This window comes from Terrapene carolina, unplaced genomic scaffold, assembly GCF_002925995.2.
Source record: "Terrapene carolina triunguis isolate 2854851 unplaced genomic scaffold, T_m_triunguis-2.0 Scaffold275, whole genome shotgun sequence".
Lineage (NCBI taxonomy): Eukaryota > Metazoa > Chordata > Testudines > Emydidae > Terrapene > Terrapene triunguis.
In genome coordinates, this window is record NW_020664626.1 from 29199 (window position 1) to 57196 (window position 27998).

Consider the following 27998-nt stretch of genomic DNA (forward strand, 5'->3'; position numbering starts at 1 on the left):
ACAGAAGATGTAAAATAGCCACAATGGGAAAAACTGATGCTTACAAAACCCAGGCATGGTTTGCTTATTCAGGGGCTGGTGCTGCCACTCATGCCCAGGCTGACTGGTACTTAACCCCGTTGTGTTCGAAGCGACTAGTCGTGGGACAAAGTTCTATGCTGCAAGAGCAAGGGTGGCAGGCTCTGGCCCTTAAAATGTATGTTAATCTTTATGGACCTGATGCAGAACCTACTGAAGTCAATGAAAGTATTTGCATTGACTTCAGTGAGCTCTGGATCACCCCATATGGGTAAATCCCTGCCCCACTGAAGTCAATGGGAATTTTGCCATTGACTTAATGGAGCCAGGATTTCACTCTATAAGACTTTATGATGCGTTTTGCACAGATTCTTCCCTTTAACATTTACAGCTGCACAGTTCTTTGTTATTGCTTCTTAAAAACCCCTGTGCAGAGTGCTAAAGGGTTAGCCACTTCCCCTTGTCCCATTAAGAAAAAAAACAAACCCAAAACCAAACCTGGGTGAAAAGAAAACTCACTCACTTCTTCAGCATCCGATCCACACTGCTGAATGGACTATTGCTATACAATGCTATATACAGATATGGGTTACTTCATTCATGCAAAGTGTTACAAGGACCACAACAGCATTCCCAATCAGGAATATGAGACCGGAGCAACGCACTAGGGTCTGGGCAGGGAATGGACGGCAACAAAAGTAAAGCCCCCAAGATTCTGTCAGAACTAAAACAGGGACTTGAGACAAAGGGTTTGGACAGGTGCCTGCAAGGCACAGCAGGGGAGTGTGGGGTGGGCGGGCTCACTGATTTTGTTTGCAGGGTAGGGGAGAGGGCATGCTGATCATAATACAGCCAAAAAATAAGGAAATGTCTCGCACTGTTCTTGTGACTCTCAGCATGTCAACACTCTAACAACTGAATAATAAATGGGGCATCCAAGCAAGAACAGCAGTGGGGTTTCCATCCTATTGGTAGAAAGCTCTTGAACCCCTGGACTTCCTTCTTCAGTCCAGACTCTTTTTTTCATTGAGTGGGGACAGATCTGCATGTCCTCAATATATGAAGGCAAATAAACTTTTGTAAGGAAGTCATGAAGTCCCCTATTCCTCTCCTTCCCTCCACCACTCGGCTTCTTAACAGCTATTCTGGCCCCGGCATTACTGAAAAGCCCAAATTACATTTCAGATCAATCCTCCCCAGGGGGCAGGGTGGGAGCAACAATAAAGTCAGTATCATACGCTCTTGTAGGTAGAGTTGCAAAGATGGCCCTGCATCCATGCCTCCTTTAATATGCTGCAACCCCTGGTTAAGAATCTTGCTGAATTCTTACTCCTACCTAGTACAAAGAATGCTCCAAGCTGCATTCCATCAGCAGGTAAGTGAACATGGCAAATGTCTTTTATTTTTCCTCTGTTCATTATACACAATGTTTTATCTCTATCTATATCTATATAGCTTTCTATATAGATACATATAGATCTCTAGCAATATATTTACTATCTCTGATTGTTCCTTTAGAAGCCCTTTATGTGGCAGTAGGCTTCCAGAGATGAGAACAATATGTACAAGAGCCAAAGGAGCACAAAGAGGGATGTTGTCAGAAGCTTGGCAGTCCGCGGCCCACCCAGCTCACCTCCAATCTCCGGTCTCCGCCGGTAAAGCAGCACGCCCACACTGATAAAAGCAAAAATGGTGAAGAGGGTGACGGAGAAAGCCAAGGTGCCGGGGGAGACGTAGAACACTTCCCCGTTTGCTGCGTGGTAGATGGCAGCGATGGACCAGGCCACGCCAATCCCCAGGAAAACATTCACAGCATTGCTCCCGGTGACGTTCCCGATTGAGGCGTCAGCATATTGATCCTGCGTAGCTGCCACTTTGCTGGCAAAGGTGTCTGCAAAGCGAAAAGAAAAGCAGTCAGTCAGGTGGCAATAAAATAAGTTGCCTTGGAAAGGGCTACCCTGGTGTCATTGCAAGTCCCTTCCTATTGGAGAATAGAGCTCCTGACAAGCTGGTCTAGATAACAGCTTGGCATCAAAGGTACGTCTCCACTGCAGGTGAAAGTGGGACAGTAGCATGGCTGGCCAAACCTGAGCTAGCTTTAATCTAGCTATAGCAGGGTGTAAGTGGTGGCATGAGCTTCAGCATGGGCTAACTGCCCCAGTACAAGCTTGCCAGGGACTCAGGCAGCTAGCCCATGCTACCGTATCGACACTACCCTTATTATCCCTGCTCACTAGAGTAAAGCTAGCCCAGGCATGCCCATGCATGCACACCTTCGCTTGCAGTGTAGACATACTCCCCAGAGACTGTATGATGGGGCAGCATGCAGCCACCTTTGGCCCCGTGTGATGAAGTGTGATGAAGTCCAAACCCTTGGAATGAGAAGCTTTCCCTGAGGAGACCTGGACCCAGATCCCACCTCTCAAAGCTCCCTGCAAGAGTTAGAGGACCCCAGACAAAACACTTCCTGACCTTTTCCCCCATGTACACTTTCTCCTGAAACAGCCCAGCCTAGGGAAGAGGTTTGAGCTGAATTTGATGTTATGGTGTTAATTTCTCTGCCACTCTTGCTCATGTTGAATAGTCTGTGACTCTGCATTTAGTCCTATTGAACTTAGTAGGAGGAAAGATGGGCTTTGCAGTGAGAACATTCACACATCAGGGTTTTGCAAATATCTGAACAGCTCTAGCCACATTTCTGTGAACTGTAACACAAAGGAGACTTCATGATCTCCCCCCGGTGGTCTGTTATCCTTTCTACATAGTGCACTGCAGCATGCAGCAGGAGAGATGCTGTCCATACCACCCTGCAGGGGGATTGCCTGGCCTGTAGGTCAAATTCCCTGGAGTTCCCACTCAGACCAGACAGACCCCCACTCTAGGGCAGGCACCCTTTTAGACTTCATGGACTTCAATGTGTAACCTAATGAAATACCCAAGTTAGCGAAGCCCCTACTAAAACCTCTGGAATGTTCCCTATCTAGGATGAATACATTCTAAGGGTGCTTAGCTCTGACATAGCGCTGTTTGTCTGCAGACACTAATGCCTTCCAAAGGAAATGCAATGGTCTGTAGCCATTTACAAGAGCAGCAAGTACCAGTTATGCAGCAATGCTGTACATTTATAATGGGCCCAATCCTGCACTCCTTGAAGTTAATGGCATAGCTCCCACTGAGTTCCATGGTGCAGGATCAGGGCTGGAGGGCCTCACCCTGGGATGCTCTGTACTTAGTTATGCATGTCCTTTGTGCCGGTGCCTTCCCTCCCTACAGCACATCCCATGCAAAGGCCAGGGACAATTGTAGTCCCCATGACTGAAGAAGCCCAGGAATTTCCCCCTTGTGTACCTGGGGTCAGAAACTACCCCCTAATGTGGGAATTGGGTCCTGGTTCGCTGCATTGGCCCGTGGAGCTAGGTGGGCATGACGGGGGATGTAGGCTGCACCATCCTAATGGATATACAGCGTGCATGCTGGGGAGCTGGCTAAGGCATCCTCCTGTCTCAGAGCTATGATGCATTCACTCTGAAGGTTAGTGGCTAAATGCTATAATCTGCCTCTTGACAAGATGTATAGCTACTGAATATGTATTTGTACTCACTCACATGTGGCAAGCATGGCAATTGCCAACTTATGTCTAAAAGAAATCATATCGAAAAGCCAGTTGGCATGGGTGCATAAGTGCATTTGATTTGCACTACCACAAGGATGAAGCCAAAGCAAAGACACAAAGACATTTCATCAGATGGCATAAAGGCAAGATACAAGAGGCAAAACTGGTATAGCTATAGCCTTTGTGCTTACGCTTGCCTCCGTATTCTCCACACAGCCCTGCCACATTGACTGCCCAGGAAATCAGACAGGGGTCCTATATTGTAATGCACACACGTAAGAGGACAGAATTAAGGTTGTGCCGACACTTTTCAGGATGGACTGACTTCTGTTGGTGAGCGAGCCAAGCCTTCGAGCTTACACGAGTGCTTCTTCAGGTCCGGGAAACATACTCAGTGCTCTGGCCTACGCTACAGAATTACTTTGGTATAACTACATGTTCACACCCCTAAGTGATGCAGTTACACCAGCCTAAGTGCCAGCGTAGACAGCGCTATGTCAGCAGGAGGGCTTCTCCCACCAACATGGCTACTGCCTCTCGGGGATGTGGATTAACTATGTCGATGAGAGAAGTTCGCCCATTGGCGTAGGAGCATATTCACTTAAGCACTACAGCGGCACAGCTGCATTGGTGCAGCTGCGCCCATGCATCATTTCAAGTGTAGACCTGTCATGAGTACGAGTCCCAGACCTGAAGAAGAGCTTTGTGTAAGCTTGAAATCTTGTCTCGCTCACCAACAGAAGTTGGTCCAGTAAAAGATATTACCTCACCCCCTTGTCTCTCTAATATCTGAGACTGACAAGGCTACAACAACACTGCCTACTTTTCATGATGTCATTCCCTGAGTTCTGAGTGCTTCAGCTTGCAACCTTACCTTGCTCTTAATGAAGGATTTTTGTAATGGAATTGTATACATCTCTTCCCTGTCTCTCCTGAGTCTTCTTCCCTAAGCTAAATAGGCTTAAGACCTGATCCTGCAAGTTATTCCACATGGGTGGCTGGATTTCTGTCCACTGATTTCTATGGGGTTCTGCATGCTCCACTTGCTGGATCAAAACCTCTATCTTTAAAAACTCTTTCCTCATTCTAAAGTCTTTCCAAACCTCTAATGCAGTGGTTCCCAAATTTGTTCCGCCACTTGTGCGGGGAAAGCACCTGGCGGGCCGGGCCGGTTTGTGTACCTGCCGCGTCCGCAGGTTCGGTCGATCGTGGCTCCCAGTGGCCGCGGTTCGCTGCTCCAGGTCAATGGGAGCTGCTGGAAGCAGCGCAGGCTGAGGGACGTACTGGCTGCCACTTCCAGCAGCTCCCATTGGCCTGGAGCAGCGAACCGCAGCCAGTGGGAGCCGCGATCGGCCGAACCCGCGGACGGGGCAGGTACACAAACCGGCCCGGCCCGCCAGGGGCTTTCCCTGCACAAGCGGCGGAACAAGTTTGGGAACCACTGCCCTAATGATTTCCTTTGCCTTCCTCTGGCCGTTTCCTATTTCTGCTATCTCCTTTCTGAGATGGGGTGCCCAAAGTGAGGGCATCAATTTATTTATTGGCTTTATAATCTTGTCAACCACTCTCCATCCCTTTCTTAAGAAAGCCTATTAACCTCCTGGCTTTCTGATCAACACTGAGCAGAAGTTTGCATTGAACTATCATGCCAGGCTGATGTATTTTTCCTGAGTGCTTGCAATTAAGTTAGAACCCTTCCAAGTATGACTTGCTCAGATGGTTATTCCACTGTGCAGTACCTTGCTATGCTATATTTCTGCTTGCCACCATCTTGCCCAAACATCTAGCTTTGTAAATTCCTCCTGAAGTACCAGGCCACCCTGTCTAGTCTGACTAAGTTCAATAATTTTGTGTACTCCAGATATTTTTTTGCCTTTAAAGTTTCAATAAAAGGCCTCTATTTAACTGTTCCATCAACAGCTCAAGGCATGGCACTGGATTAAATTTCTTACTGATATAGCTAGTCAAAATTTTTCTATCAAAACTTGGTTTGCAATGGAAAATAGGGTTTTCAGCTCAATGAAAATCTTGGCAGAAAGTGACTGCATTCCTCAAAACACTGGAGGTTTTTAGAGCAGGTGGCACAACCCCTGTTAGGGAGAGGGTTTTCGTCTAGGTTTGCTTGGTCCTGTCTCAGCACAGGGGCTGGACTTGATGACGTCGCAAGGTCCCTTCCAGCCCGACATTTCTATGATTCTATGCCAAGGCCTTAACCACAAAACCAAGCCCCCGCCTCCCTCTCCCTCTCCCCCTCCCCGTCACTTACCCACCAACTTTATTTTCTCCCTAATATTGAGACACTAACTTATGGCCAGGAAGTGATGCATCTCGTTTAGTCACCTTGCCAAACAATTGCTTTTACTGGAGGAAACTGACCATGCAGTGGCATTAAAGGGATGAGAACTATTTTGTTTAATTATTCCTACTGTTGATTCTTTGCTTACTTAGCTATTAATCAAACAGTGGCCACAGGCCCAATGAAATGAGATTATTGTAATTGATATGGCGCATTCAAGAAACACTAAGGCACTGTATTTTTGTATTAAGAATGGAAATGATTAGGCATTGTTCTGTGAATATCCAGTTGCAGTTTTTAACATATGAAAGATTGTTATTAGGCCAGACACTTTATGTTCTGTATTTTGCCTCTATGTAAGTGATGATGGTTAGAAAAAAGGGCTTAGCTTTTCATTACAAGTCATCTGAATCAGACACTGCACTCCAGTCCACCACACTGCTACAGAGCACAGCCGTTTTCCTCCGGTGTGCACCTGGAGCCTTACAGGCATAGAAAAGTTGTACGTGATATTTAGAGCATGCACTATGGATCACAAAGTACTTGTTATTTCAAATAAATGAGACCAGACATACCCACAAAAAGCGGAATTTTCTGTTTTGTAGCTCAGTAAAATAAATGCAGTTTTGTTAGCCCTTCTGGGACCCGATGGGACTCCTGGTTGCTCCCTTGCACTGAGGGGTTCTGTATGAGCACTCGTGTCATTGGTTTTATGCAGAGTTGCCAACTCTTGCAATTGTATTGCGAGTCTTGTGATATTTAGGGCTTTTCTTAAGACCCAGCTCCTACAGTCTCCGCTTTAAAAAAAAAATACAGTAAATTTCTAGTCCTTGTGGTTATAGAGAAAGGCTTGAAAATGTGATCCTTCCATGCTCTACAACCAGAAGGCAAATAAAACACACACACCCAGTCTATTTTTGTAAGTTAATATCATGATTTTTTGGGGCCTGACTCCTGATATTTGAATGCTTGGAGTTGGTGATACTATGCATGATCAAAATATATCTCAGCTGGACTAGTTTTGGTCATGTTCTCTTGAAAGTCAATTGTGCCTGGTTGGCCCAGCCCATAATAAGGGGTGGAGGGAACAGTGGAGACATTCTGACACAGGAGACACAAGGCATCCCGGAGCAAACAGGTCCTTAGGATGTAACCTCCAATTCGTGAGTCTGTCCTTAATGAAGGCTTCCTAGCTCACCATGCTTGATTCAGTCTCTTAAAAAAGGCAGAATGCCATGGAGTATGGAACTATAGGAATACTTAGATCAGCTGATAAAACTGGGCTATGAAGAACAGTCTCTTCTTTGCCTCTCTTAGGCCCCTTTGCTAAGTCTCCACTAACCATGACTGCTTCTGAGGCAGTCTAATCAATCCGAGACCTATCTCCAAACAACAGGTATTAGAGGACTCTTCAGATGTTTCACTAGAAACACTTCTAGCAGCTATTCACACTCAACAACCTAATTTTGATTCATCTGGATCAAAGCTGAATCTGGTCTCATCAGAGGTGTTCCATGCAGAACAAAGAACCTGAATGCAGAAAAATGTGTGAGAGATCAAGGGAGAAGATTAAAGAAGCAGAAGTTCAGAATGAGAACATGGGATTGCAACTCTGGCGGGGGTTTGAATAAAAGACAGCGATTTTCTACACTGAAAAACTGAGGGCATGGAAAACTTTTTAAAGCTTAAAGAGATATTAGGTATTTTGGAATCTGTGGAAAAGAGGAGTTAGTTATTTGAAATACTTTCCAGGGTACTGAATTGTCTTCTCAAATTTCAGCTCCCTACCCTATTGGATAGTCTAAAAATATTCCACATACATTTCAAATCTCTCCCAGTTTAACAAGTGTCTGCTTTAGCTGTCTCAGCAAGAATGGTCACATGGTAATTTTAGCAATGCCATTGGAGTGGTATTATGACTATGATACGGAGGAGGGAAAACATACTACTTATGAAGAAATTGATCTTTACTTTCCTCAATATCAGCAGAACTATTCAAAATTGTACCACATGGAATTCTTCTTTCTGGGTTTCCAAGTTTCCCACAAAATTGAAGCTTATTAAAGATTTTTAAAAATCACGTTTTTTTGTAAACTAGGATTTATTTTATCTACACAATCAGTTCAAAAGGATGCTTGTTGAAATGGAGAGGATGGTGTGGGTCTTGATGAGGCTGTGTCAGATAATTCTTTACCACCTGACTACAAAGGGTTGTTGGTTTTTAAACCTCTCCTTTTCTTTTGCCATTTTTTGTTTCCACGTTCGATAGCAAACCAATAGCTTGTGTGTCTGTCCCTTTCCATGCCCAAATGCAATGGGCCCAGTTCACACACCCTTCCTCACACTGACTAGCACATGAGCTGTTCCAGTGGTTTCTGTAAGGAGCTGGGTAACTGGGGTGGCGGGGTTGGACGATGCTGGGAGAGGGATTCTGGTGGGAGTGCAATTAGAGTCAGTGATGCTGATATTGTTACTAGGGCATTGTGATTGGGGTTGGGTGGTAATTGACAACATCTGTTATTTGGAGAGAGCGAGGTCATAGAGTGTAAGGCCAGAAGGGACCGCCAGGTCATCTAGTCTGACCTCCTGCCTAGCACAGGCCACTAAACCCCATCCAGTTACCCCTGTATGGAGCCCAATAACCTGTATTAGACTAATGTATTAGTATTACAGCCCTCAGGAGACTAAGATGCAGGGACAGGGAATTGCTAGAGGGCATGTGAAAAAAGGGCATGTAAAAGCTACTAGGCTAGAAAGAAAAGAAAGGCAATTGAGTAGTAACATTCTTGGTTCATAAACAGGCTCTTCTCACAAAGGGTCTCAAGGTGCTTTATGCCCATTAATAAACAGCAGTGCAGCACCTCCCCCATTTCTGGTTCGGCAAAACCAAAGCTGATCCAAAACTGCCACTGAGATGAGACACGAGGAATCTTTTACCCCACCCAGTCCATTCCTCCTCTTTGGTGGTTTGGATAATATGAACCTCAGAGCCCATCCAGGCCTGGTTTTTGTTTGGAAAAAATACAATCTGACTAATGAGGTTTTGCAAAAACAAGACACAAGACTCCTTGGCCCATTTCCAATTAGCACATAGCATCATTTGTTGAAATACAGAGCTGGTGATTCCAGTCACAAGCTCCCTTTGCCAACAGGTCTGGTAACACCCAATGCCAGCTGATAGGAGGTAGGGAACGTGGTGCTATTGGGTCCATGCCACCCCTTCTTCCTGGTCCTCTCTGAAAGCTCCTGTCAGGGCGCTGGGCAGCTCCCTTCCTTCCCTGCCAGGCTTCTCTCTGCTCCCTGCAGGGGAAGGCAGGGGGACAGGGGACCCAGAGCTGCAGCGGGACGCACCTCTCTTCCTACCCCCAGCAGCCAGCCGGCATGGTGGAACATGACCGGAGAGTGAGATGAGCGAGGTGTAGAGGCTGACCCGGCTGTGATATGGGAGAGATGTACAGCACAGTGCAGCTAACAACTCTGGGAGTCCCTGCTGAGCCGTCTCTGTATGGCTACTGATTCCTTACACCTCTGGCATGTACCCTTTTCTCTGTCTCCTTTAAGCTCCTCTTCACAGGGAGCTCTCCCCAGGCTGCTGCCCACTCTCCTCACTCCTCTGTACCTGCTCTGTCCTTTGAGGCAAGGTGGAGCTGCAGCGAACACAGCATCCAGGTGAGGGTGTACCACTGACTGACATAATGGGGAGACACTATTCTCAATATTATTTTACCTCCTAATGTTTTTGTTCTACTGCAGCTGATGTTTAGCGACAGTGGGACAGACACTGAAAAAAGGACTTACAAAAGGGTCTTAACTATTTAAACACACTGTACATAATTTCCAATTATGCCAGATGAAAAAACTTAAGTGTCACTCTGCATTTTGCTAATGGTTCCCAGTTAATGGTTGCCAGTTAAACAGCAGGAGTGTCTGAGAGAAATATGCACTGTGGATCCATGTAAATCCAGAGTAATTTATAGCAATATACCAGATAGCAGAAATTGGAGCTGTATGTTTTATTATCAGTAGCACCAACAGATTAAAATGACAGTAAGAGTAGCATGGCCAAAAGTACTTTCCTCTCATTTCACTGGTTTTCCATTCACTTATATACCAATATTAGTGGCGCAGAAAAAAATCTTTGGGATCTAAAAGAAACAAAGAACGGCTTGCCAGACACAGTAACTATTTCTGGAATGGATTAAGGACACTTTGTTTTAAGGGGATTTTTAAAAAACCCAGTCCAGTGCAGTTAATGTCATACCTACATGAGGTGTAAAAAAACCCAACGTTCTGCAGGCAGTGGAGAAAGCAAAAATGTGGATTGACACATGTTACTTTTGCACTCCATGGAACAACTAGAATTCTATTCCGAGGACGAAAACTTGGGTTTGCTGAAGTTAGGACTGTAAATATCAGTTACAAGTTGTTATCAAAACATTAGAAAGCCTGAAAATTCAAAGCTAAAGCTATACTTTAACTAACCCACAGCCACCACGAAGGTGGTGTCAGTGTTACTAGTTAGCTCTTCATCCAGACCAGGATTGCAGCCCGCTCCCTCTGAATCCCGAATACACAGCACAGGGGAAAGATGGCAGAGATCATGTCAGGAAATTAAATTACTTTTTTACCTGGCACTGAAGTTCCCAACGCAACAAACACGACTGCAGTCACTGAATCCTTCAGGCCAATGGTGCAGCCAAAATGGGACGCCAAGTCCCCGATGAAAGCCGTCAGCAAACCAATCATTAGGATGGAGACGACGAAGCAGGCCCAGCCATTCCAGTAGTCTGTCGGGGGGACGAAGGCGAAAAGGACCTTCCAGAAGACGGTCAGAAAGTGCATCACATAATCAAAGCAGGAGGGCAGCTTCTCTTCCCCACATTCGTCATCATCATCATCCTCGCCTGGAGCAACAACACCAGAGTCTGATTAAACCCAGAGTTGCACAACTGGGTGTCCCTGCTCCTGTCTAAGTACTTATACAGCCCTTTGTACTGCACTGTTTGAGCCTCACCCAGTCAATAATGGAGTTTATTCTCAACACTCCCCTGTGAAGTAGGGATGTATTATTGTTATTATCACCCCCTTGTTACGGATGGGGAAGACAGGCCCAGAGAGAATAATGGTGAAATTTTCAAAAGCACCCAAGTAATTTAGGAAAGTAAATCCCACTGACTTCCAATGAGCTCTGTGCTCCTAAGTGAGCTAGGCACTTGGGAAAATCCCACGACACTTGCCCAAGGTCACATAGGTGACTGTGGCACAGCAGACAAGTGAGGCCTATATTTCCCAAAGTTGCTAAGCCTTTGTAGTACTGCTGTCTTTTGGGTGCAAAACTTGGGACCCTCGGAGGGCTGCCAAGCCCTGCCCCCACCATCACAAGCAACCCCATCATATAATCTCACTCATAAATGTGTCCAGCTCTCTCATCGGACAAATTAAGTGTTTGCTCCCACAACTCCTACTGAAAGGCTGTTCCAGAACCTTACCCTTCCGATGGTTAGAAATCTACTTCTAACTTCTAGCCAGAATTTGTTCATGGCCAGTTTATCCCCACTTCTTCTTGTGCCACTATTGTCCTTAACCTTAAATAGCTCGTCACCCTTCCTGGTGTTTACACTCAGTGTAGTTATAGAGAACAAATGTATCCCCCCTCCGCCTTCTCTGTGCTAGGCGAAACAAGGCCAGACCTTTTAGTACTCCTCTCATACAATAGGCCCTCCAGTCTCCTGATCATCTACTAGCTCTTCTCTGCACCTGTTCCACCACTGCAGTAGTTGCAACATCCACTCTGTAAGTTGAGGGCCAGGAGGGAAACAGGTTGTTGGTTTACACTGGAAGCCCCAGATAAATTACTAGAGGGGACTAGCTCCCCCCACCAAACAGAACTAAGAATATCTGTTAATGGGAAGAAAACCTGGACATCTGGAGTCTGTGATGGCTCTTGATTTGTTCCAAGGATTAGAGACATTAGAAGCCAGAGAATAGTATCACTGAACTGAACATGGCCAAGAGTGTAGTGACAGGGGCTGGGGAAGATAAAGCTGCTGAAATGGAAGGTAATAAGATCACTGTGTTCTGAATGGGGCTGGAAGAGGAAGGATGTGGGAGGAGTGAACCTAAACCCTGCTCAGAAACCTTCTTCAGGTTCAAAATTATTATTAAATTGTGTTAGGAGCTCCAGTCATGCCCCAGGACCATTGTGCTAGGGGCTGCACAAAACACAGAAGCTCCCAACCTTCCTTTTCTAGACAACTCTGTATTTTATATGCTTTTATTATTTCCCTTCTTGCTCATCTTCTTTCTGAGGTAACAATCCCAATCTTTTCAACCCCCTTTGGATGAGAGTTTTCCCAGGCCCTTGATCATTCTTGTTGCTCTTCTCTGAACCACTCCAGTTCTACGATATCCGTTATGAGGTGGGGTGCTCAATACTGCACACAGTGTTCCAGATGAGGCGACCCCTCATCTCACTGATTGATAAAAAGGCATTATTAGACAATTCTCCGTGTTATTCTCCATCACATGCTTTACGCATGTGAACAGCATGTTAGGTAGTTTGATCGCACTGTGTATTGCACAGAGGTCTCCGCTGAGCTGCCTATAATGATGTCCAGGTCCCTTTCCTGTGCTGATACTGTTAATTTAGAACCCTGTAAGGTTTACGAGTAGTTTAAACTTCCCCTCCCTGCAAAGTGCATTCCTTTGCATTTATCAAACAATGAACTTCAGAGACTGCTGCACTGGGGAGAGGGGTAAAACAGGGTCTAGCCAGGGCCAACCCCTTCCCCCCAAGCAACTCCCTGGGCCTAGAACCATGTAGCGAAACCCCCACCAGTCTGGTGAAGTAGACGACCATGTTGCTTTGGTGAAAAGCTGCAGAAACAGGAACCAGCCAGAGACTCCAGCTGGTCAGAGCAGGAGCAGAATCAGCCAAATCTGGATCCTCTGGAAATTCAGAGAACTTGCTACAGTTTTGACTGGACTTTCTCTGTCCTATGCTGATTAGCTGTTTGCTCCAACCCACCATCTCCCTCCCAGTCTCTTCATCTCAGCTTCACTCCTCCCCTGCTCCGTCCCCTTCATTGCCCTTTTCCCAGCAACATCCCCGCTCCCTTTCCTTGTCTTTCCATTTAGGTTGTCCCCTCCGAACTAAACCTGTGACAGTACTTTACCTCTCACCACCCTGCTGCATGATCTTGGGCAAGTCATTTCCCTGTCTGTTCTGTTTAGACTGAAAACTCTTTGGGGAAAAGTCTCTCTCTTGCTATTTTTTTTTGTTCAGCACCTAGCATAATGAAGCCCTGATCTCATCTGTCTAGGTCTTCATGTAATACAAATAATGATTTAATATTGTTTTGGTCAGCTTCCCTATCCTCCACAAGATGTATCCTTTGCAATCTCTTAAGCATCTGCCATTGAGTTACGGTGCACCTGCTGCAGAAGCGGAAAGGTGCAGCAGTTCTGTCTGTTTTAAGGGTGTTTGTCATGCTGAAGTGTCAGCATGCCGTCCCCCCCGCCCCCGGTAAAGGGGTGATTTGCCTCCTGCCTAACTGGTCTGAATTCTTAGGGGTACTAAACTTCTGCCTGGCAGGAAAGACACATTGCTGAGCTGAGAATTCAGTTCCAGGGTGGGATTTAGTCCAACAGCACAATGCACTATAACGTGCAACAGCTCTGACAACACACCAAAGTACAAGAGACCTGAAGAGCAGCTTCTCTCTCTCTCAACAACAGATGCTGGTCCTAAAACATATGACCTCGCCCACCTTGTCTCTCTTACATACAAAGAGACAATCTGCAGAACCAAATCTGGCACATTTCCCCCTCTTGACTTCAGGAGGCTGCTGCTCTTCTAATTTCTCTTTGATTTGCCCAAAGCGCTAGTTCAATGGGATCGGAGACAATGTTTAGCTTACTGCGTCAATCCGGGAGGCGTGTTACAATTCAGGGCCAGTGTACTTCCCTTCTTCCCAATGCTCTAGACTTCAATTTCTAGTCTGTTTTGACATCCAGTCTCCATGGCTTTCCAGGCAGAGGATGCTGACAGGTCTGATGGAGCCCTACGGGCTGGTAACATGCTGACTTGCTCAGGGGGCTCCGACAGCACGGCTTGCATTCCTCAGTATGGGAATTTAAGTTCCAAAGCAATAAACGGCTTCCATGAGTCATAGCTGAACTAACAGTAGCCATGCTTCACTGGTTGAGCAGAGACGCTAAAGGATGCTCTTACAATGAAGGCAGGTGAGGGATGGAAAAGATCAGTGTATGATCTCCAGCTCTGGCAAAGACACCCTGTGTGACCTTTGGTAAGTCACTTGATCTCTGTGCCTCATTTCCCCAGCTGTACAATGGGGATTGTAAATGGCACCTTTATCCCTTGTCTATCTGGACTGGGAGCTCTTGGGGGCAGGACTATCTCTTACTCTGGATATGTACAGTGCCTAGCCCTCTAAGGCCTCAGTCTTGGTCAGGGTCCCTGGGCACTAGCCAAGAGGTGGGAGGTTCACTTCCTCTGGAACATCGACCTAGATTTCTAAAAGCAGCTAGGGATTTTGTGTGCCCTACTTGAGACATCTTAAAGGGACTGTCAGAGCAGGGACTCAAACTTTCTGAAAATCAGTCTCTTTCAGGCGCCTCTTGTTAGACACCCATCATTCCTGGCCATTTATGAAAAAAATTAAAGCCACTGCTTTCTTTTTTTCCTTTTGTTTCCTACACCATGGCCCTATGTGTATGTAGCTCTATGTACACAGAATACCTAGTCACAGCTGCTCCACAAAGACAGAGAAGAGAAGCTCTTGCAAATAGGAAGAAGCTCATGTTTCAGCTTGCAAAGGAAAAACAAATGTAATGATGTCACTTGGTTAAATCACAATGGCAAAAGGCGGTAGCATTTATATCTCCCCTCTCTCAGGGCCGGTGCAAGGAAGTTTCGCGCCCTAGGCGAAACTTCCACCTTGCGCCCCCCCCCTCACCCAGCTAACCCCGCCCCCCCGCAGCAGCTACCCCGCCCCACGGCAGCTAACCCTGTCCAGGGAGACCCCCCTCCGCGGAAGCTAACCCCGCCCGGGGAGCTCCCCCCCTCTGCAGCAGCTAACCCCACCTGGGGAGCCTGCCCCAGCTCACCTCCACTCCACCTCCTCACCTGAGCGGGCTTTTAGGCACCCCCAACCACTAGGCGCCCTAGGCGGCCACCTAGTTTGCCTAAATGGTTGCACCGGCCCTGCCCTCTCTTACACCAAGAGTTGTACAATACACAAGATCACAACTTTTGTGCTGGTCAGAAATTCCTTAAACTGAAACTCAAACAACTAGCCTAAAGTTTTATGGACTGTATTCATTTCCTAATGAAATCAATAGGAGTATTTGCATTGACCTTGATGAGAGCTAAACTGCACTAAACCAAACTGCAATGGGGCATCCTAAGGATGTAGTGAGTGGTAATTAACAACTAGCTTGCGCTTGAAGGGGTAACTTGCAGTTGTCCTTTTAAACATCTGTGATCCAACTTTTCCCTCAGGTGTGCATGGCTAGCAACAGGAGCTGCACATGGGCATCCAAGCACAGAATCTGACTCTCATCATTTTCCTGCAATGCAGTTTCAGTCTGTGCAACAGAGCTCCAGGCTAATTTCACTCAAATTTTGAAATGCTATGTGCTGCCTCCAGTAATAAAGAATGCAGGCAGAGCAGCAGATGTCTTAGGAATAAATTCTTTCAGGACATTAGAAATCAAAGGGGCAATAAGCCAAGGAGGACTCAGGTTGACTTCAGTCAGTGAATGATCGGGTCCTAGCTGGTCAAATATATCTCATTTAAAGGAACCATTTGCACTAGCCCTAATGTTTGCACAAGCACCTTTTATCTAGAGAGCCAGGAGAAGGGTCTCTTAGTTGTTAGGAAGGCTATAAGTATTGTAATAACAGTGTGCAATTTTCTTAAGCCCCCACTGCTTGCCTGTGTGAGCATTTTCCTTTCCATATCTCTTTATGCAATGGTGGCACGTTTTGTGTTTAATTTAAAAGTAAAATGTATAAACACTCCTGCAAGGAGTGTAAAACAATGTTGCTGTGCGTTATGTATTTATTTGTGAGCACCAACTAAAACTGCATTCAAATGGTGGCACAACAACATAACAAAAGAATTACTGGGAGCCACTTGTGGAGTGGTTTAGTATTTGTTCTATTGCTACACATAACAAAAGCAGCACTCTAGCGCCAATTGCTAGTGTTGGTAAGTAAGGATGCCAGACTCAGAGTCTGGCTGCCCAATACAGCATTTTTGTCAAAGGATTTTGGAGGAAAAAGCTTATACTGGAAAACACAAATACACCTCCCAACCAAACCAACGTACCTTCCAGAAAAGGAACAGAGATTACATTTTTCAAAATTTTTTGGTGAATTGAAAAGTTGAAAAAATTTCAAGTAGAAACTAAAATACACTAAATGTTTTGACGTTGCTAAAAATGAAACAGTCCATTTTGTTTCAACCTCAAAATTTTTGTTTTGCTTTGCAGGAATCTTGAGGAAAAAAGCAAGTGACCGGAGAAGATACACAAACTGCTAGAGGAGATTTAGGCCATGTCTACACTGGAGCTGTACCAATACAGCTGCGCCTCTGTAAGATCTCTCATGTAACCGCTCTATGCCGACGACAGAGAGCTCTCTCATCGACATAATTAATCCACCCTCAGTGAGTGGCGGTAGCTGTGCTGGCGGGAGAGAGCTCTCCCATGGACATAGCGCTATGCACACTAGTGCTTAGGCTGGTGTAACTTACGTCGCTCAGGGGGTGGAATGTTCACCCCCATGAACAACATAAATGGTAGTTGCTAGTGACATCCAATCCCGCGCAGGTGCAAGGAAGGCAGAGACCTCGGCCAGGAATGTGAGGAGAAGGACGAGCCCCTGACTGCAGAGGAAGCTACCCCACTGCTGAATGGCTCTGTCCCCAGGCAGAAAATGTTCAGCAGCATCCCACAGCCATGGGCTCCTCCTCGCAGTCCTGGCTCCCCTGCACCTTGGCCACGCAGGAAGCCCTGCGGTCAGTGCTGCTCCTACCCCAAGCCTGTCCCCTAATTTCCTGGAACTATAAAAATAAAAATGGTTAAAAAAATAAAAATAAAAAAATAAAAATTGATATTAGTTCTCTAAACAAAAAAGTAACAGTCGAATTCTGCTAAGCCTACTTGTAAAGGAAGGCACACGCACCTCCTCTGGTCATATTGTGAATCTCCTCCCAGGGAATTTTTGGTCAAAATGCATGAAAAGCAAAACAAAGTTTTTTGGCTTGAAATGAAATGTTTCATTTTGACATTACCAAAATGGCCTGGCTTGGTTGAAACTAGCCCATGAACTCGACATGAAGTTGTGAAGCGTTTTGGCTGACCCAAAACTGCATTTTTTGGCAAATCAAATATTAGTCTGAAAAATCTTGTCCAGCTCTAATTAACACCCAGTGAGGTATAAAAGAGATGAAGCTTTAGAGCAGAAGACAGTTGAAACTGGTGAAAGTTTTCCAGCTACATTCTGTAGGATATTTTTCCTGGATTCATTCCACCTGGCTTCTAAGCCCTCCAAACTTTGTGGGTCTAAATGTTTTTCACAAATCAAGCTATGGAATCTGTGTCTCACTCAATACTTCAAGATCTTGCAATTTTGCACATACAAAATTTTGCATTGAAACACCACAGCAGCTATCAATCGGCAACGTTGAGTGGTGGACAGAAGACAAGGAGAGGGAGAGCAACACACAGGAAAGTCACAAACATGCAGGACCAAACTGCGGCAAACAGCATCCCCAAGTTTCAGGTGTGACAGAGCCACGCTTCATTCAACATGCACCTTAAAGCACAATGTTTAATATGGTAGAATTAAATAAATAATAGGAAGCTTGATTTTATTACTTTGCTAGACAACAAAGGAAACTCAAAACAAACTCTGCTATGTACTGGGGTGGAGGTGGGGTATTTATTTAAGTCTGAATTCTGTACAGTTCTTAGCTGATCCCACAAAGACTGGGCTGGCTAGACACGTCTCTTCTAGTATTATAATTTTGCAACAGGCATTTTTAAGTATCTACAGAGCTGTGAGGCAGTGGAGCTGTCACAAAGTTAAAATCTTTAGGGAGATGATGAAACAGATTTTTAAAAATGAATCTGAGTGTGGCTGTCACAATATTGATCTGGATCTGTCTATCATTTTTCTGAGGGTTAATAATGAACCTCTCTCTAGAAGAGCTAGGCTAGAGGTTGCTAGGTTGCTTAGAGAGCCATATGCACCCACTCTGGGATGTTAGGCCAAAAGAGTACGAGGCATCTTTGCTGCAAGAGAAACTTTCCAACCCTAAAAATAATAATAATAATAATAAATAATAAAATTGTAACATTTTGCTCTTTAGTCACCCGTGTTGTAGCTCAACTGCAAGGTATGCAGGAGTGACTGGCTGGGGGACGCTGTTTATGGCTTTTGTTATATAGAAAGCCAGACCAGATGATCATAATTGTCCCTTTTGGCCTTAAAACTCCATGAATCATGTATTAACTTTCCTGAATCTAATAAGCACACTGCTATAGAGAGCTGGCCTATATATTCTAAACAAGATAATTCCAATCGTTGTGCCCCTCCTAGCTGTACATGTGGAGTACAGCTGCAGTACTGCCAACCCCAAGTGTAAAGAAATAAAGAAAAAACAACCACGAATCAAGCCCCCCAAAATCATAAGATTTAATATAATTAATTAGTTGGGATTGTTATTATTTTCCTTCTGGGTTTTGAGCCTTCATGATGCGCTCAGGTCACAGGTTCAAGTTTTTCTCTGCAATCAAGAGAGCTAGAATATTACTTTTTTTTTAAATGAAAGCTGAGATTCTCCCTGTGATCACAGGACTCCAGGAGCTGGGGCTTTAAGAAACACATCAAATATTGCCAGAATCATGATAAACAAAATCACAAGACCTGACAACACAGTTAAAGATGCTCAATGTCTGCTCCCCACCCAATTGCAGAAGCCAGTGCAAGATTTTAAGGGGGACTCCCACCCATCTATGTGTAGGGGGACTGCATGGGGAAAGACAACCAAATCTCTTCCCCCCCACACCATGTATGCTAACAGGAATAAGCCCCTTCCCCCTTTTAGGTGACACAGAAGAGCCCCTAGGCCTGCCTCCTGGCAGCATTAGGAGGAGAGAGCAGCAAGGTCTGAGCAGCAGAGAGGCCCTGGGGAGCAGCCAGTGGGAATGCCCACACATAGGACGGCTGGAGGGGCGCACACTAACAAACAGCCATGCTCCCAAGGTACTGTGTAGGGAAGGTAAAGGAGGAAGCAAACACGCAGCGGCGGCTCCAGGCACCAGCGCTCCAAGCGCGTGCCTGGGGCGGCAAAGCGCGGGGGGCGCCCTGCCAGTCCCTGCGAGGGCGGCAATCAGGCAGCCTTCGACGGCGTGCCTGCGGGAGGTCCGCCGGTCCCGCAGACCTCCTGCAGGCATGCCGCTGAATCCACGGGACCGGAGGACCTCCCGCAGGTATGCCGCCGAATCCGAGGGACCGGCGGACCTCCCGCAGGCATGCCGCTGAAGGCAGCCTGCCTGCCGTGCTTGGGGTGGCAAAAAAGCTAGAGCCGCCCCTGCACACTCGCCCCATCCCCAAGGTGGGGAAAAGCCTCCTTTCAAAGTGCTGCAGCAGCTGAGTGTGATGAAATGGGGTGGTGGGAGAAAGGGGGGCCATAAAGAATTTGAAACTGGCCATCTGCCCTTGAATCAGCAGACAGGTTCATTTTGGTGACCCTCCTCCTTGTGGGCGGATAGCCCATTGTGCTTCGGTGCTGCTTAGGGCGAGGGGGCGACTCTCTGCTTGCCACCCTGAACTGCGAACGGACTGTTTCTCTAACAGACTGGAAGGCTGGGGGAATCTTGGGGGCCATGCCCCCCTTCTAGTTAGTTTGACTGCTGTGAGGCTGTTCTCGGGATTCCCCCCACTCCCATGCATCTTGGCTCTGTAATGCTAAGGTTGGCCTGGATTTCCTTAGGTCCTCCTGTTGTTGCAGTGCACAGGTGACCAGATCAATGCTGCTCCGGGTGCCTAGGAGGGTACTTTTCTGACATTGAGAAGAGTTACCATGGTGATTGACAAGTTCTCTCACTGGTGTTCTGCCCTGTCTGTTGAACAGGATGGACTGCGTTTCTTTGCTTTGGGGCCTTTAACTGACAAACCACCGAGAACTGTATCAGACTCTGCCCCCTTCCCGTATTACTATCTTTCTTCTTAAACTGAGACTATATCGCATTCGGTCAATAACTCATTTAACTTGCTCTGCCTGCTTTTGCTTATATGCTGATTATGAAGGGGATCTTTAATGTTTGGTTTCTCAGATTGTAGACCTCACTTTGATGAGAGAGCTTATTAATTTCAATGCTTGCTTTGTGGGCCCTGGGAAAAACGTGCCCACAAACTACAGCCTTTGGTGCATCTTCACACGCAGGAAGTGATATTTCAGGGCGCTATTCAGATCTAGGTAGTCTACAATCTGATCCCAAATGCCTCATCTCTGATTATTAAGAAAGTATTAAATCTCCATTAGGGTTATCATCCATCATCTCTATCAAATCAGCTTTTCTGAGTGAATGATGGGTATATATTCAAATATATAATAGAAATTGGGTCTCTCTCTTTCTACATACACACACACACACCCTAAACTATGTCTATCACTGCAATTATAACTGCACACCTGTGGTTTTCTTTGCTATAATATGGGATGCGATAAATAATTGATTTTGGATTAGGTTCTTTTGCCTGTAAACTCTGGCGCAGGGGCTGACTTTTACTGTGTTTGTGCAGCACAATTGGGCCCTGATCTTGGTTTGGGCCTCTCAGAGCTACTGTAATATACATAATAAATAACCAACAGCTTTTGTGAGGATGGAGTTTTAAAAGTGAAGTCATGTCCTGGAAGTTTTGTCTCCAGATACAATGAAAGACAATAAAACTTTCTCTTCTAAATGAATAACACATGAAAGTGAACTCATCCAGTTTGGATTTGGACCTATCAAGTACTCCATTTAAGATGTAGGGGAACTTTCTACCTATAATCATGATACCTCAGTTATGTAATGACTAAAGAAAGGGAATCCCCCATAAGAAGGGCTAGAGATACGAATCTGTCACTTCCTTGTTATGTAGTTGTTATTGATATTGAGCCAGCATTTATAAGAAACTTTGACCATAACATTCATTACAATCAGAGCTGTTAATAAATATGTTTGAAGTGCCCACTTATTTGAAGGACAGGGGAAAATATCTGTTCACTATTTGTTTTCTGTTAAACTTTATAATAAAATGTAAGATAGACAGCTTTGCGGGGAAGGCAATCTGTACAGATATATGTTTTCTATGTTTTAAAAGAATAAATTTGAAACTTTATCAGACTTTAAATCATGCGTATTAAACACTCAGATTAAGGGCAAGTTAAATACCAGTTGTGGGCTTCACTTGTTATGACATGTAATTATCACTCTGAAATAGGGGAACACTATGTGTGGGATTTTCAAAAGCACCTACAAACTGGGGGGGAAGGGGGCTGCAAGTACTCTGAAAGACAGGGTTAGAATTCAAGATGATCTGGACAAACTGAAGAAATGGTCTGAAATAAATAGGATGAAATTCAATAAGGACAAATGCAAAGTACTCCACTTTGGAAGGAACAATCAATTGCACCAATACGAAATGGGACAAGACTTCCCAGGAAGGAGTATTGAAGAAAAGGATCTTGGGGTTATAGTGGATTACAAACTAAATGTGGGTCAACAATGTAATACTGTTGCCCCCCCCCCCCCCAAAAGGGGGGGGGACTATCTTTCTGGGATGTATTAGCAGGCATGTTGTAAACAAGACATGAGAAGTAATTCTTCTGCTCTACTCAGCACTGATAAATCCTCAGCTAGGGCAGTGTCCAGTTCTGGGCACCACACGTTGGGAAAGATGTGGACAAACTGTAGAAAGTCCAGAGGAGACAAACAAAAATGATGAAAAGTCTAGAATGACTTACAAGGAAAAACTGAAAAAATTGGGTTTGTTTACTCTGAAGAAGAGGCGACTGAGGGGGGAACATGAGAGTAGTCTTCAAGTACGTAAAAGTTTGTTATAAAGAGGAGGGTGATAAATTTTTCTCCTTATCCACTGAGGACAGAGCAAGAAGTAATGGACTTAAATTGCAGCAATGTGAGATATTAGAAAAAAAAAATCCTGTCAGGATGGTTAAGCACTGGAACAAATTACCTAGGAGGATGTGGAATCTCCATCATTGGAGGTTTCTAAGAGCAGGTTAGACAGACACGTGTCAGGGATGGTCTATAATACTTAGTCCTGCCTCAGTGCAGGGGACTGGACCAGATGACCTATCCAGCCCTATAGTTCTATGATTGTATGACTTTGAAAAATCAATGGGACTTTTGCTCCTGAGTTATGTAGATTCTTTTGAAAATCCCAGTCTATAAACTCAGAATCTTTAGTTACAGGACAAAAAGAGCCATGACCTATTCTGAACTTCCTTCTAGCTCGCAGAGCAGCCAGCATGGATCACCAATGAAATGCCCAAATATCAGCATTAGAGAGATTATAGAATTCTAGATCTTATTCCAGGAATTCATTTCCAGTATGCTGTAACATTACCAAACTACAGCAGTATTCACTACCAAAAAATCTGTTAACTGCTACATAATAAAATGAAATACAGAAACTTATCAGGTCTACAGAAACTTTATACAAATAACACCAAACAGATCAATCCTTTCTACTCTATTCCTAGCCATGTTCTCCTTCTCTACCAATACATCACACAATGAGAACATGTACAGAATTCTGGCACAGCTTAGTGTACACTGAAATTGTAGCCCTTTATAAACTTCAGCTTCCTATGTCACACCCAGTGTATTAACTCAGCAGTGTGCAACCGGCAGCACATTTCCATTACAGAATGAAGCCAGGGGACACATGTACTGCAGAATGGGCAGTATGAAATGTCAGGAGTGTTAATAAATGAATGTGGATTATGTGGCAGACAAGAACTGGGTGGGTGCCTTATTTTTAATTGGCTAGATCCCTGGCAGGGATGGCCTTTATGTGCTGTGTTCATACAGTGCCTAGCACAGTGAAGTCCTGGGCTCTAGGCACTATAGCTAAACAAATGACAATATCGTGTCATAACTCACTCTCTAATTTAATTCCTGCTCTCATTGATCCCAGCAGTCATATATTTTATGATCAATAATATTTTGCAGTACAGAAGTTCCCCAAGCTTGGTTGGGGTCCTATTCTATAGGCACAGAGTAAGAAAGAGGTTGGTTGCAAGCTCTTTGGGTCAGAGACTTAACAGAGAAAGGGTGAGAAAGGAAGCCAGGATGACATAACCTTCCCCAAGCAGGCCAGAGGCAGGACTTTCACCCCAGGCTTGTGTCCTAGGCCACAGGGCCATGCTGCCTCAGGCCACGCTGGCAGGTCTGATTTTTCCTAGCAACGTCCCCACGTTGTTGTGGCTGATTGGCGGAATACGCTGTGTTGTGAATCAAGCTTTGCGTGGCTGAGTGTGCTGTGGGTACAGGAGCTCAGCTGAGCTTGTCACATTTGAATTTTTGGATTGAAGGAGCTTTCTTCTTACAGAGACTAACTAGAAGGCACCACATCTTCTCTGCATTGCTGCTGTCACTCGGGGCTTTATTTCTATTATAATAGCAATACAAGGTAGTGTTTGGGGAGAAACAGTGGAGCCAAATAACAGGGGCTCTCACATGGGCCTGGAATCCAATTCGGAGCTGGGTACTGTTGCTCTAATGGCAAGGAGACTTTAAAACAAGGCTCTCATCTCTCCCCCAGGCACATGCCCCTGGATGAGACAGCTCCCCACAGCAGACTCAGTGCATAGGTAGCACTATGATTTCTTCCAAGTTGTCTCCTTTGGGTGAAGCTACGTTGGCAAAGCAGGTTGGGGGTTCATGCCACTCCCGTGGTTCTCCTGGATGGCCCAGCTCCACCAGCAATGCACAGCAGCTCACCAGCACACCAGGCTGCCAGTCCCAGCTTCTCAGCTGAGGCCTCCCAGCTGCATGCTGCTTGCCCTGGTATCGCAACTATCCACAGCAGGCACATCAAGAGCTCGCCTCTCACTCACTCCCTGGCCTGCCTCTGCTGAGTCCCAAGGATCCACCTAGCCAGGGTTTTCTTTACAGCATTTTCTGAGACTGAATGCAAGAGGCTTGATCCTTCCGCGGAGTCAATGCTCAGCGCTTTCTGTGGTTTGTTTGGCAGCATGATGCCTCGGCAGTCAGCTCTCAGCACTACATGACCCCACACTGAACTTCTGACTCATCACTATTCTGCACAGTGACAACAGTGGCCCTGCAGCTAGGTGCCAGCGTGGGACCTGGGAGACCTGGGCTCACTTCCCTGCTGTGCCACAGACTTCCTGTGTAAACTTGGGCAAATACTTAGTCTTTCTGTGCCTCAGTTTCCCATCTGTACAATGGGGATAACAGCACAGGGGTGCTGTGAGAGTAGATACATTAGAGACATGAGGTTCTCAGATACGATGGTGATGGGGAACACTCACAACCTGTGCCGCCGAGAGTGGTCCGGCAGGGGTGTGGCAGGCTGCCTTCTGCCCAGGCGTTCCCCTGTCTTACTGCCATTCTGCCCTGCAATGGTCTGGCCTTCCAGTGACTCAGCCCTCTGGCCAGGTCACATGTTCAAGCCTACCTCTTTCGGGGTATGTCTAAAGAGGCCAGTAATGGGCAAGTCCTCAGGATTAAGCGAGAGAGTCAGGGCTTCCCCTGGGGTCTGGGTCTCGTGCTCCAGAGCATTGTATCTTCCCCAACAAGGGATAGACTTCTGTGGTTGTCCCTCTTTAGGGGTGGGTAAGAGAGCCCAGGGCCTCCCCTCCACTGGGCTCCAATCCAGGGCCCAACAGAAGACAGCTAAACCCTGGGGTGCTAGGCGGTTGCCGCCCTGCATCACTCCCTACCAGTCCCCTCTCTTCCCACAGGGTTAAGTAAAGAACTAAACACCCAAATAAAGTCTCTGACCTTCAGCGAGTCCCAGGTCTCGTCTCTGGAGGCTGGGTCAGGTCTCAGGCAGCAAGAGCTCTCAGGGTACCCTTCCCAGGAGCTTAGCTCGCAGGTCAGATCACTTCCACATGGGCCTTCCACTGAGCTACTCTGCTCCCCTTTTTAAACACCTCCTCCAGCCAGCACATGCATTGCAGGTGGGGCGGGCGGGGGGGGGGGAGGGGACAGACAGCCGGGTCCAGAGTAGCTTTTTACCCAGTCCTTTCTAGTGTGGGGTTTGTACACCTCATCACAGGCCACAGAGGCACCTAAGATCGACATAGTTCTGCACCTCGACTGCGTTTTGTTCTCTCTCTTTTACCACCTCCATCCCACTCTCAGCACCGCCATTAAATCTATTAGGAGCATGGGCAGTGCAACTCCCAAGCCTGTTCAATGGATACTGACTGAGCTGGGGAGCGGATACTCCCTTTGGTCCCTTATGTGGTAAGGAACAGGCCGTTCCAAAATGCCACCAATTCCAAAGCCAGATAGCCTTTATTGCAGCACATTACGCAGCCAGCGCACCATTGGGCAGCTACCATTCTTGTGGCATGTTCGAGACCAACGACAATAATTAGGTTCTGGATAAGGATGACTAAGTCAAAATTATTTTCTAAGGTACCGAGTTATCCATGGGCCTCATTACCGTAGTATCTGAGCATCTCACAATTCTTTTTGCATGTATTGATTTTCTCTACACCCCTGGGAAGTAGGGAGCACTCTTATCCTCACTTTATGAAGGGGAAACTGAGGCAGCCAACTCCCATTGACTTTCAGTGGGAAACTGGACACCTCTCTGCCTCCTAAGTGACTTGTTCAAGGTCGCTGAGGAGGTCCCTGGCACAGTAGGGAATTGAACTCAATTCTTGAGTGTCTCCAGCAAGTACCCAACCCTTGGACCATCCTTCCTCTCTGGGCTTTCTTTTTCTATCTTCCATTTTATCAAGTAAGAGAGCTTTCAGTGCAAAGTGTTAGAATTGTCATGGTATTACAGCACAAGGTGAAATAAAGAATTCCTTAAGGAAATTATTAATATCCTTTGTCAGATTTAACCACACAACTTCCAGGGACATAGGGAAGGCAATCAACATCAGACTTGCTAGATGGATGGGGAAGAGCTATATCTTGGGTCACAGCTGCTATCCTATCCACAAAACCAAAGCCTTGTGAAAAGGAAGATCAGCTGCAGATTGCAAAGGAAAATCCTCTCAGGTGCAGTGAGTAAAGTCCGTAGCTTGGTATCTTCAACTTAGGCGCAAAAAGTGAATGAAAGCGCCGAGATACGCCTTTCATGTTCTAAGCTTTAATTGACAAAATCCACAAGGGAGTAAACAGAACATTTCACTGTCAGTAGCCTTATTGGCAGCCCGTCAGCTCAGCAGTCTGAAGTGCAGACCTAATTTCAGGAGGAGGAAGCTATCACAATGTCTTCCTTCAAATGTGTCACTGCTCTGCCATTTTGTGGAGGAAGGAAGCTATGCTATGCAGACCTGAAGAAGGGACATGTGATGTGCAAACACTAGCAATACCAAATGACTTCTAAGTACTGAGCAGACAGAAGTGAGATCTGCTCCTCACAAATGAAACATGCCTTTTTGTTTAATCAACCGATTATGCAATGTCTCCAAATGGAGTCTACTTCAAATAAATGAAGTTGTTCCTCTCAGAGCAGCCTTGCAGTCCATGAAGATGCGAAGACCAACGCACCAGGAAGACTGCTAACAAGGAAGGAGATCATTATTTACTCCGAATGCTTGCCTGGGAAAGTTTCTGACACTCACTTTGTCTTTGTGCTTGACTGCTCTTGGAAGGGGCATTGGAAAGCGACAGAAGATAACGCACTGTGTTATGCTTTATCACCCTCTTATTTCCATGGTCAGCTGATTGTGGAGCTATTCTTTTAGCTTGTCATGTCTGGAATTGCAGGAACGTGCCCTATAGCAATTGTCGTGATGCACACAGGAGACTCCAGCACAGTGCATGAGAACATGGGGAGGAAGAGCGGCTATAGCAGTCCACAGCAGGATCAAACCAGGGCCGCCCGGGGGGGGGGGGGGGCAAGTGGGGCAATTTGCCCAAGGCCCCGCAGGGGCCCTGGCCGAGAATCACTTTCCTGGGTAGAGGCGCCTTTTTAATTTTTACTTACCTGGCGGTGGTCCGGGTCTTTGGCGGTCGGCAGCACTGAAGGACCCAAGATGCGGAGCGACTGAAGGACCTGCCGCCGCAGACTCGGAGCACCACCCGGTGAGTATGTCCGCTCCCCCGCTTTGCCCCAGGCCCCCTGAATCCTCTGGGCGGCCCTGGATCAAACTGCCCCACCCTGTCAGCCACAGCTGATCAGAAACAGACCCATAAACCATGATCCCAAGCCCATTCATAGGGCTAGACTGTGACTTGGTCTGCGTGCCCAGGCAAGAGAGTAAAGGGGTGTAAGTATCCCCCACCCCTTACACCTCTGTGTGTGCGCTACCCAGACCCAGGTCTGCACATGGAGCAGTAAGAGGCCACTGTGCACCCACCAGAGCAGGTTTGGGTGCAGGGGACGGGACTGAATGGAGCCTTGACTCTAGCGCCCACTTGTGGCCTGAACAGTGGAGTCAGTGTTGGATTGGAGGGGGCCAATAATTTACTGCAGTTATAGGCTAACAGCAAATTACCACCTCTATCCCTGCTGTGGCGCAACAGGGGGCAGGCAAGAATTGTGGCTCAGAGGGGTGTCTGTGTCACAAGCCTCCTGACATACGTACGCAGACACTCTGAATAACTTTTGTTATCTGTTTTGCTTCAGCAGTAATCTGCTGCCACGGATGCAGTACAACTGAGACAAGAAAGTGGCTTATCATAATTCATTCCATGTAGAAACAGGAACTTACCAGCGCTGACTGTGATAGCTTCAATAAACTGTTCTCTCCAGCTGTTAGTTCCAACCACAAGGGCTAGGTTTGTCTTCTTAATGAGCTTGTCCACAGTATT

General features: G+C 46.2%; 1 protein-coding gene across 3 annotated transcripts in view; it reads right to left on the reverse strand.

Moving 5' to 3' along the window:
• Positions 1-422: 422 nt before the first annotated feature.
• SLC8A1 (solute carrier family 8 member A1) overlaps positions 423-27998 on the reverse strand; it is a 271534-nt gene continuing 243958 nt past the window's right edge. For all 3 annotated transcript variants that reach the window (XM_024213947.1, XM_024213946.1, XM_024213948.1), the window contains 3 exons: positions 27899-27998; positions 10556-10831; positions 423-1909 (listed from right to left, as the gene is read on the reverse strand). In XM_024213947.1, coding sequence (XP_024069715.1) covers positions 1533-1909; positions 10556-10831; positions 27899-27998 — 753 coding nt within the window. In that variant the 3' untranslated portion in view covers positions 423-1532. The remainder of the gene's footprint in view (positions 1910-10555; positions 10832-27898) is intronic.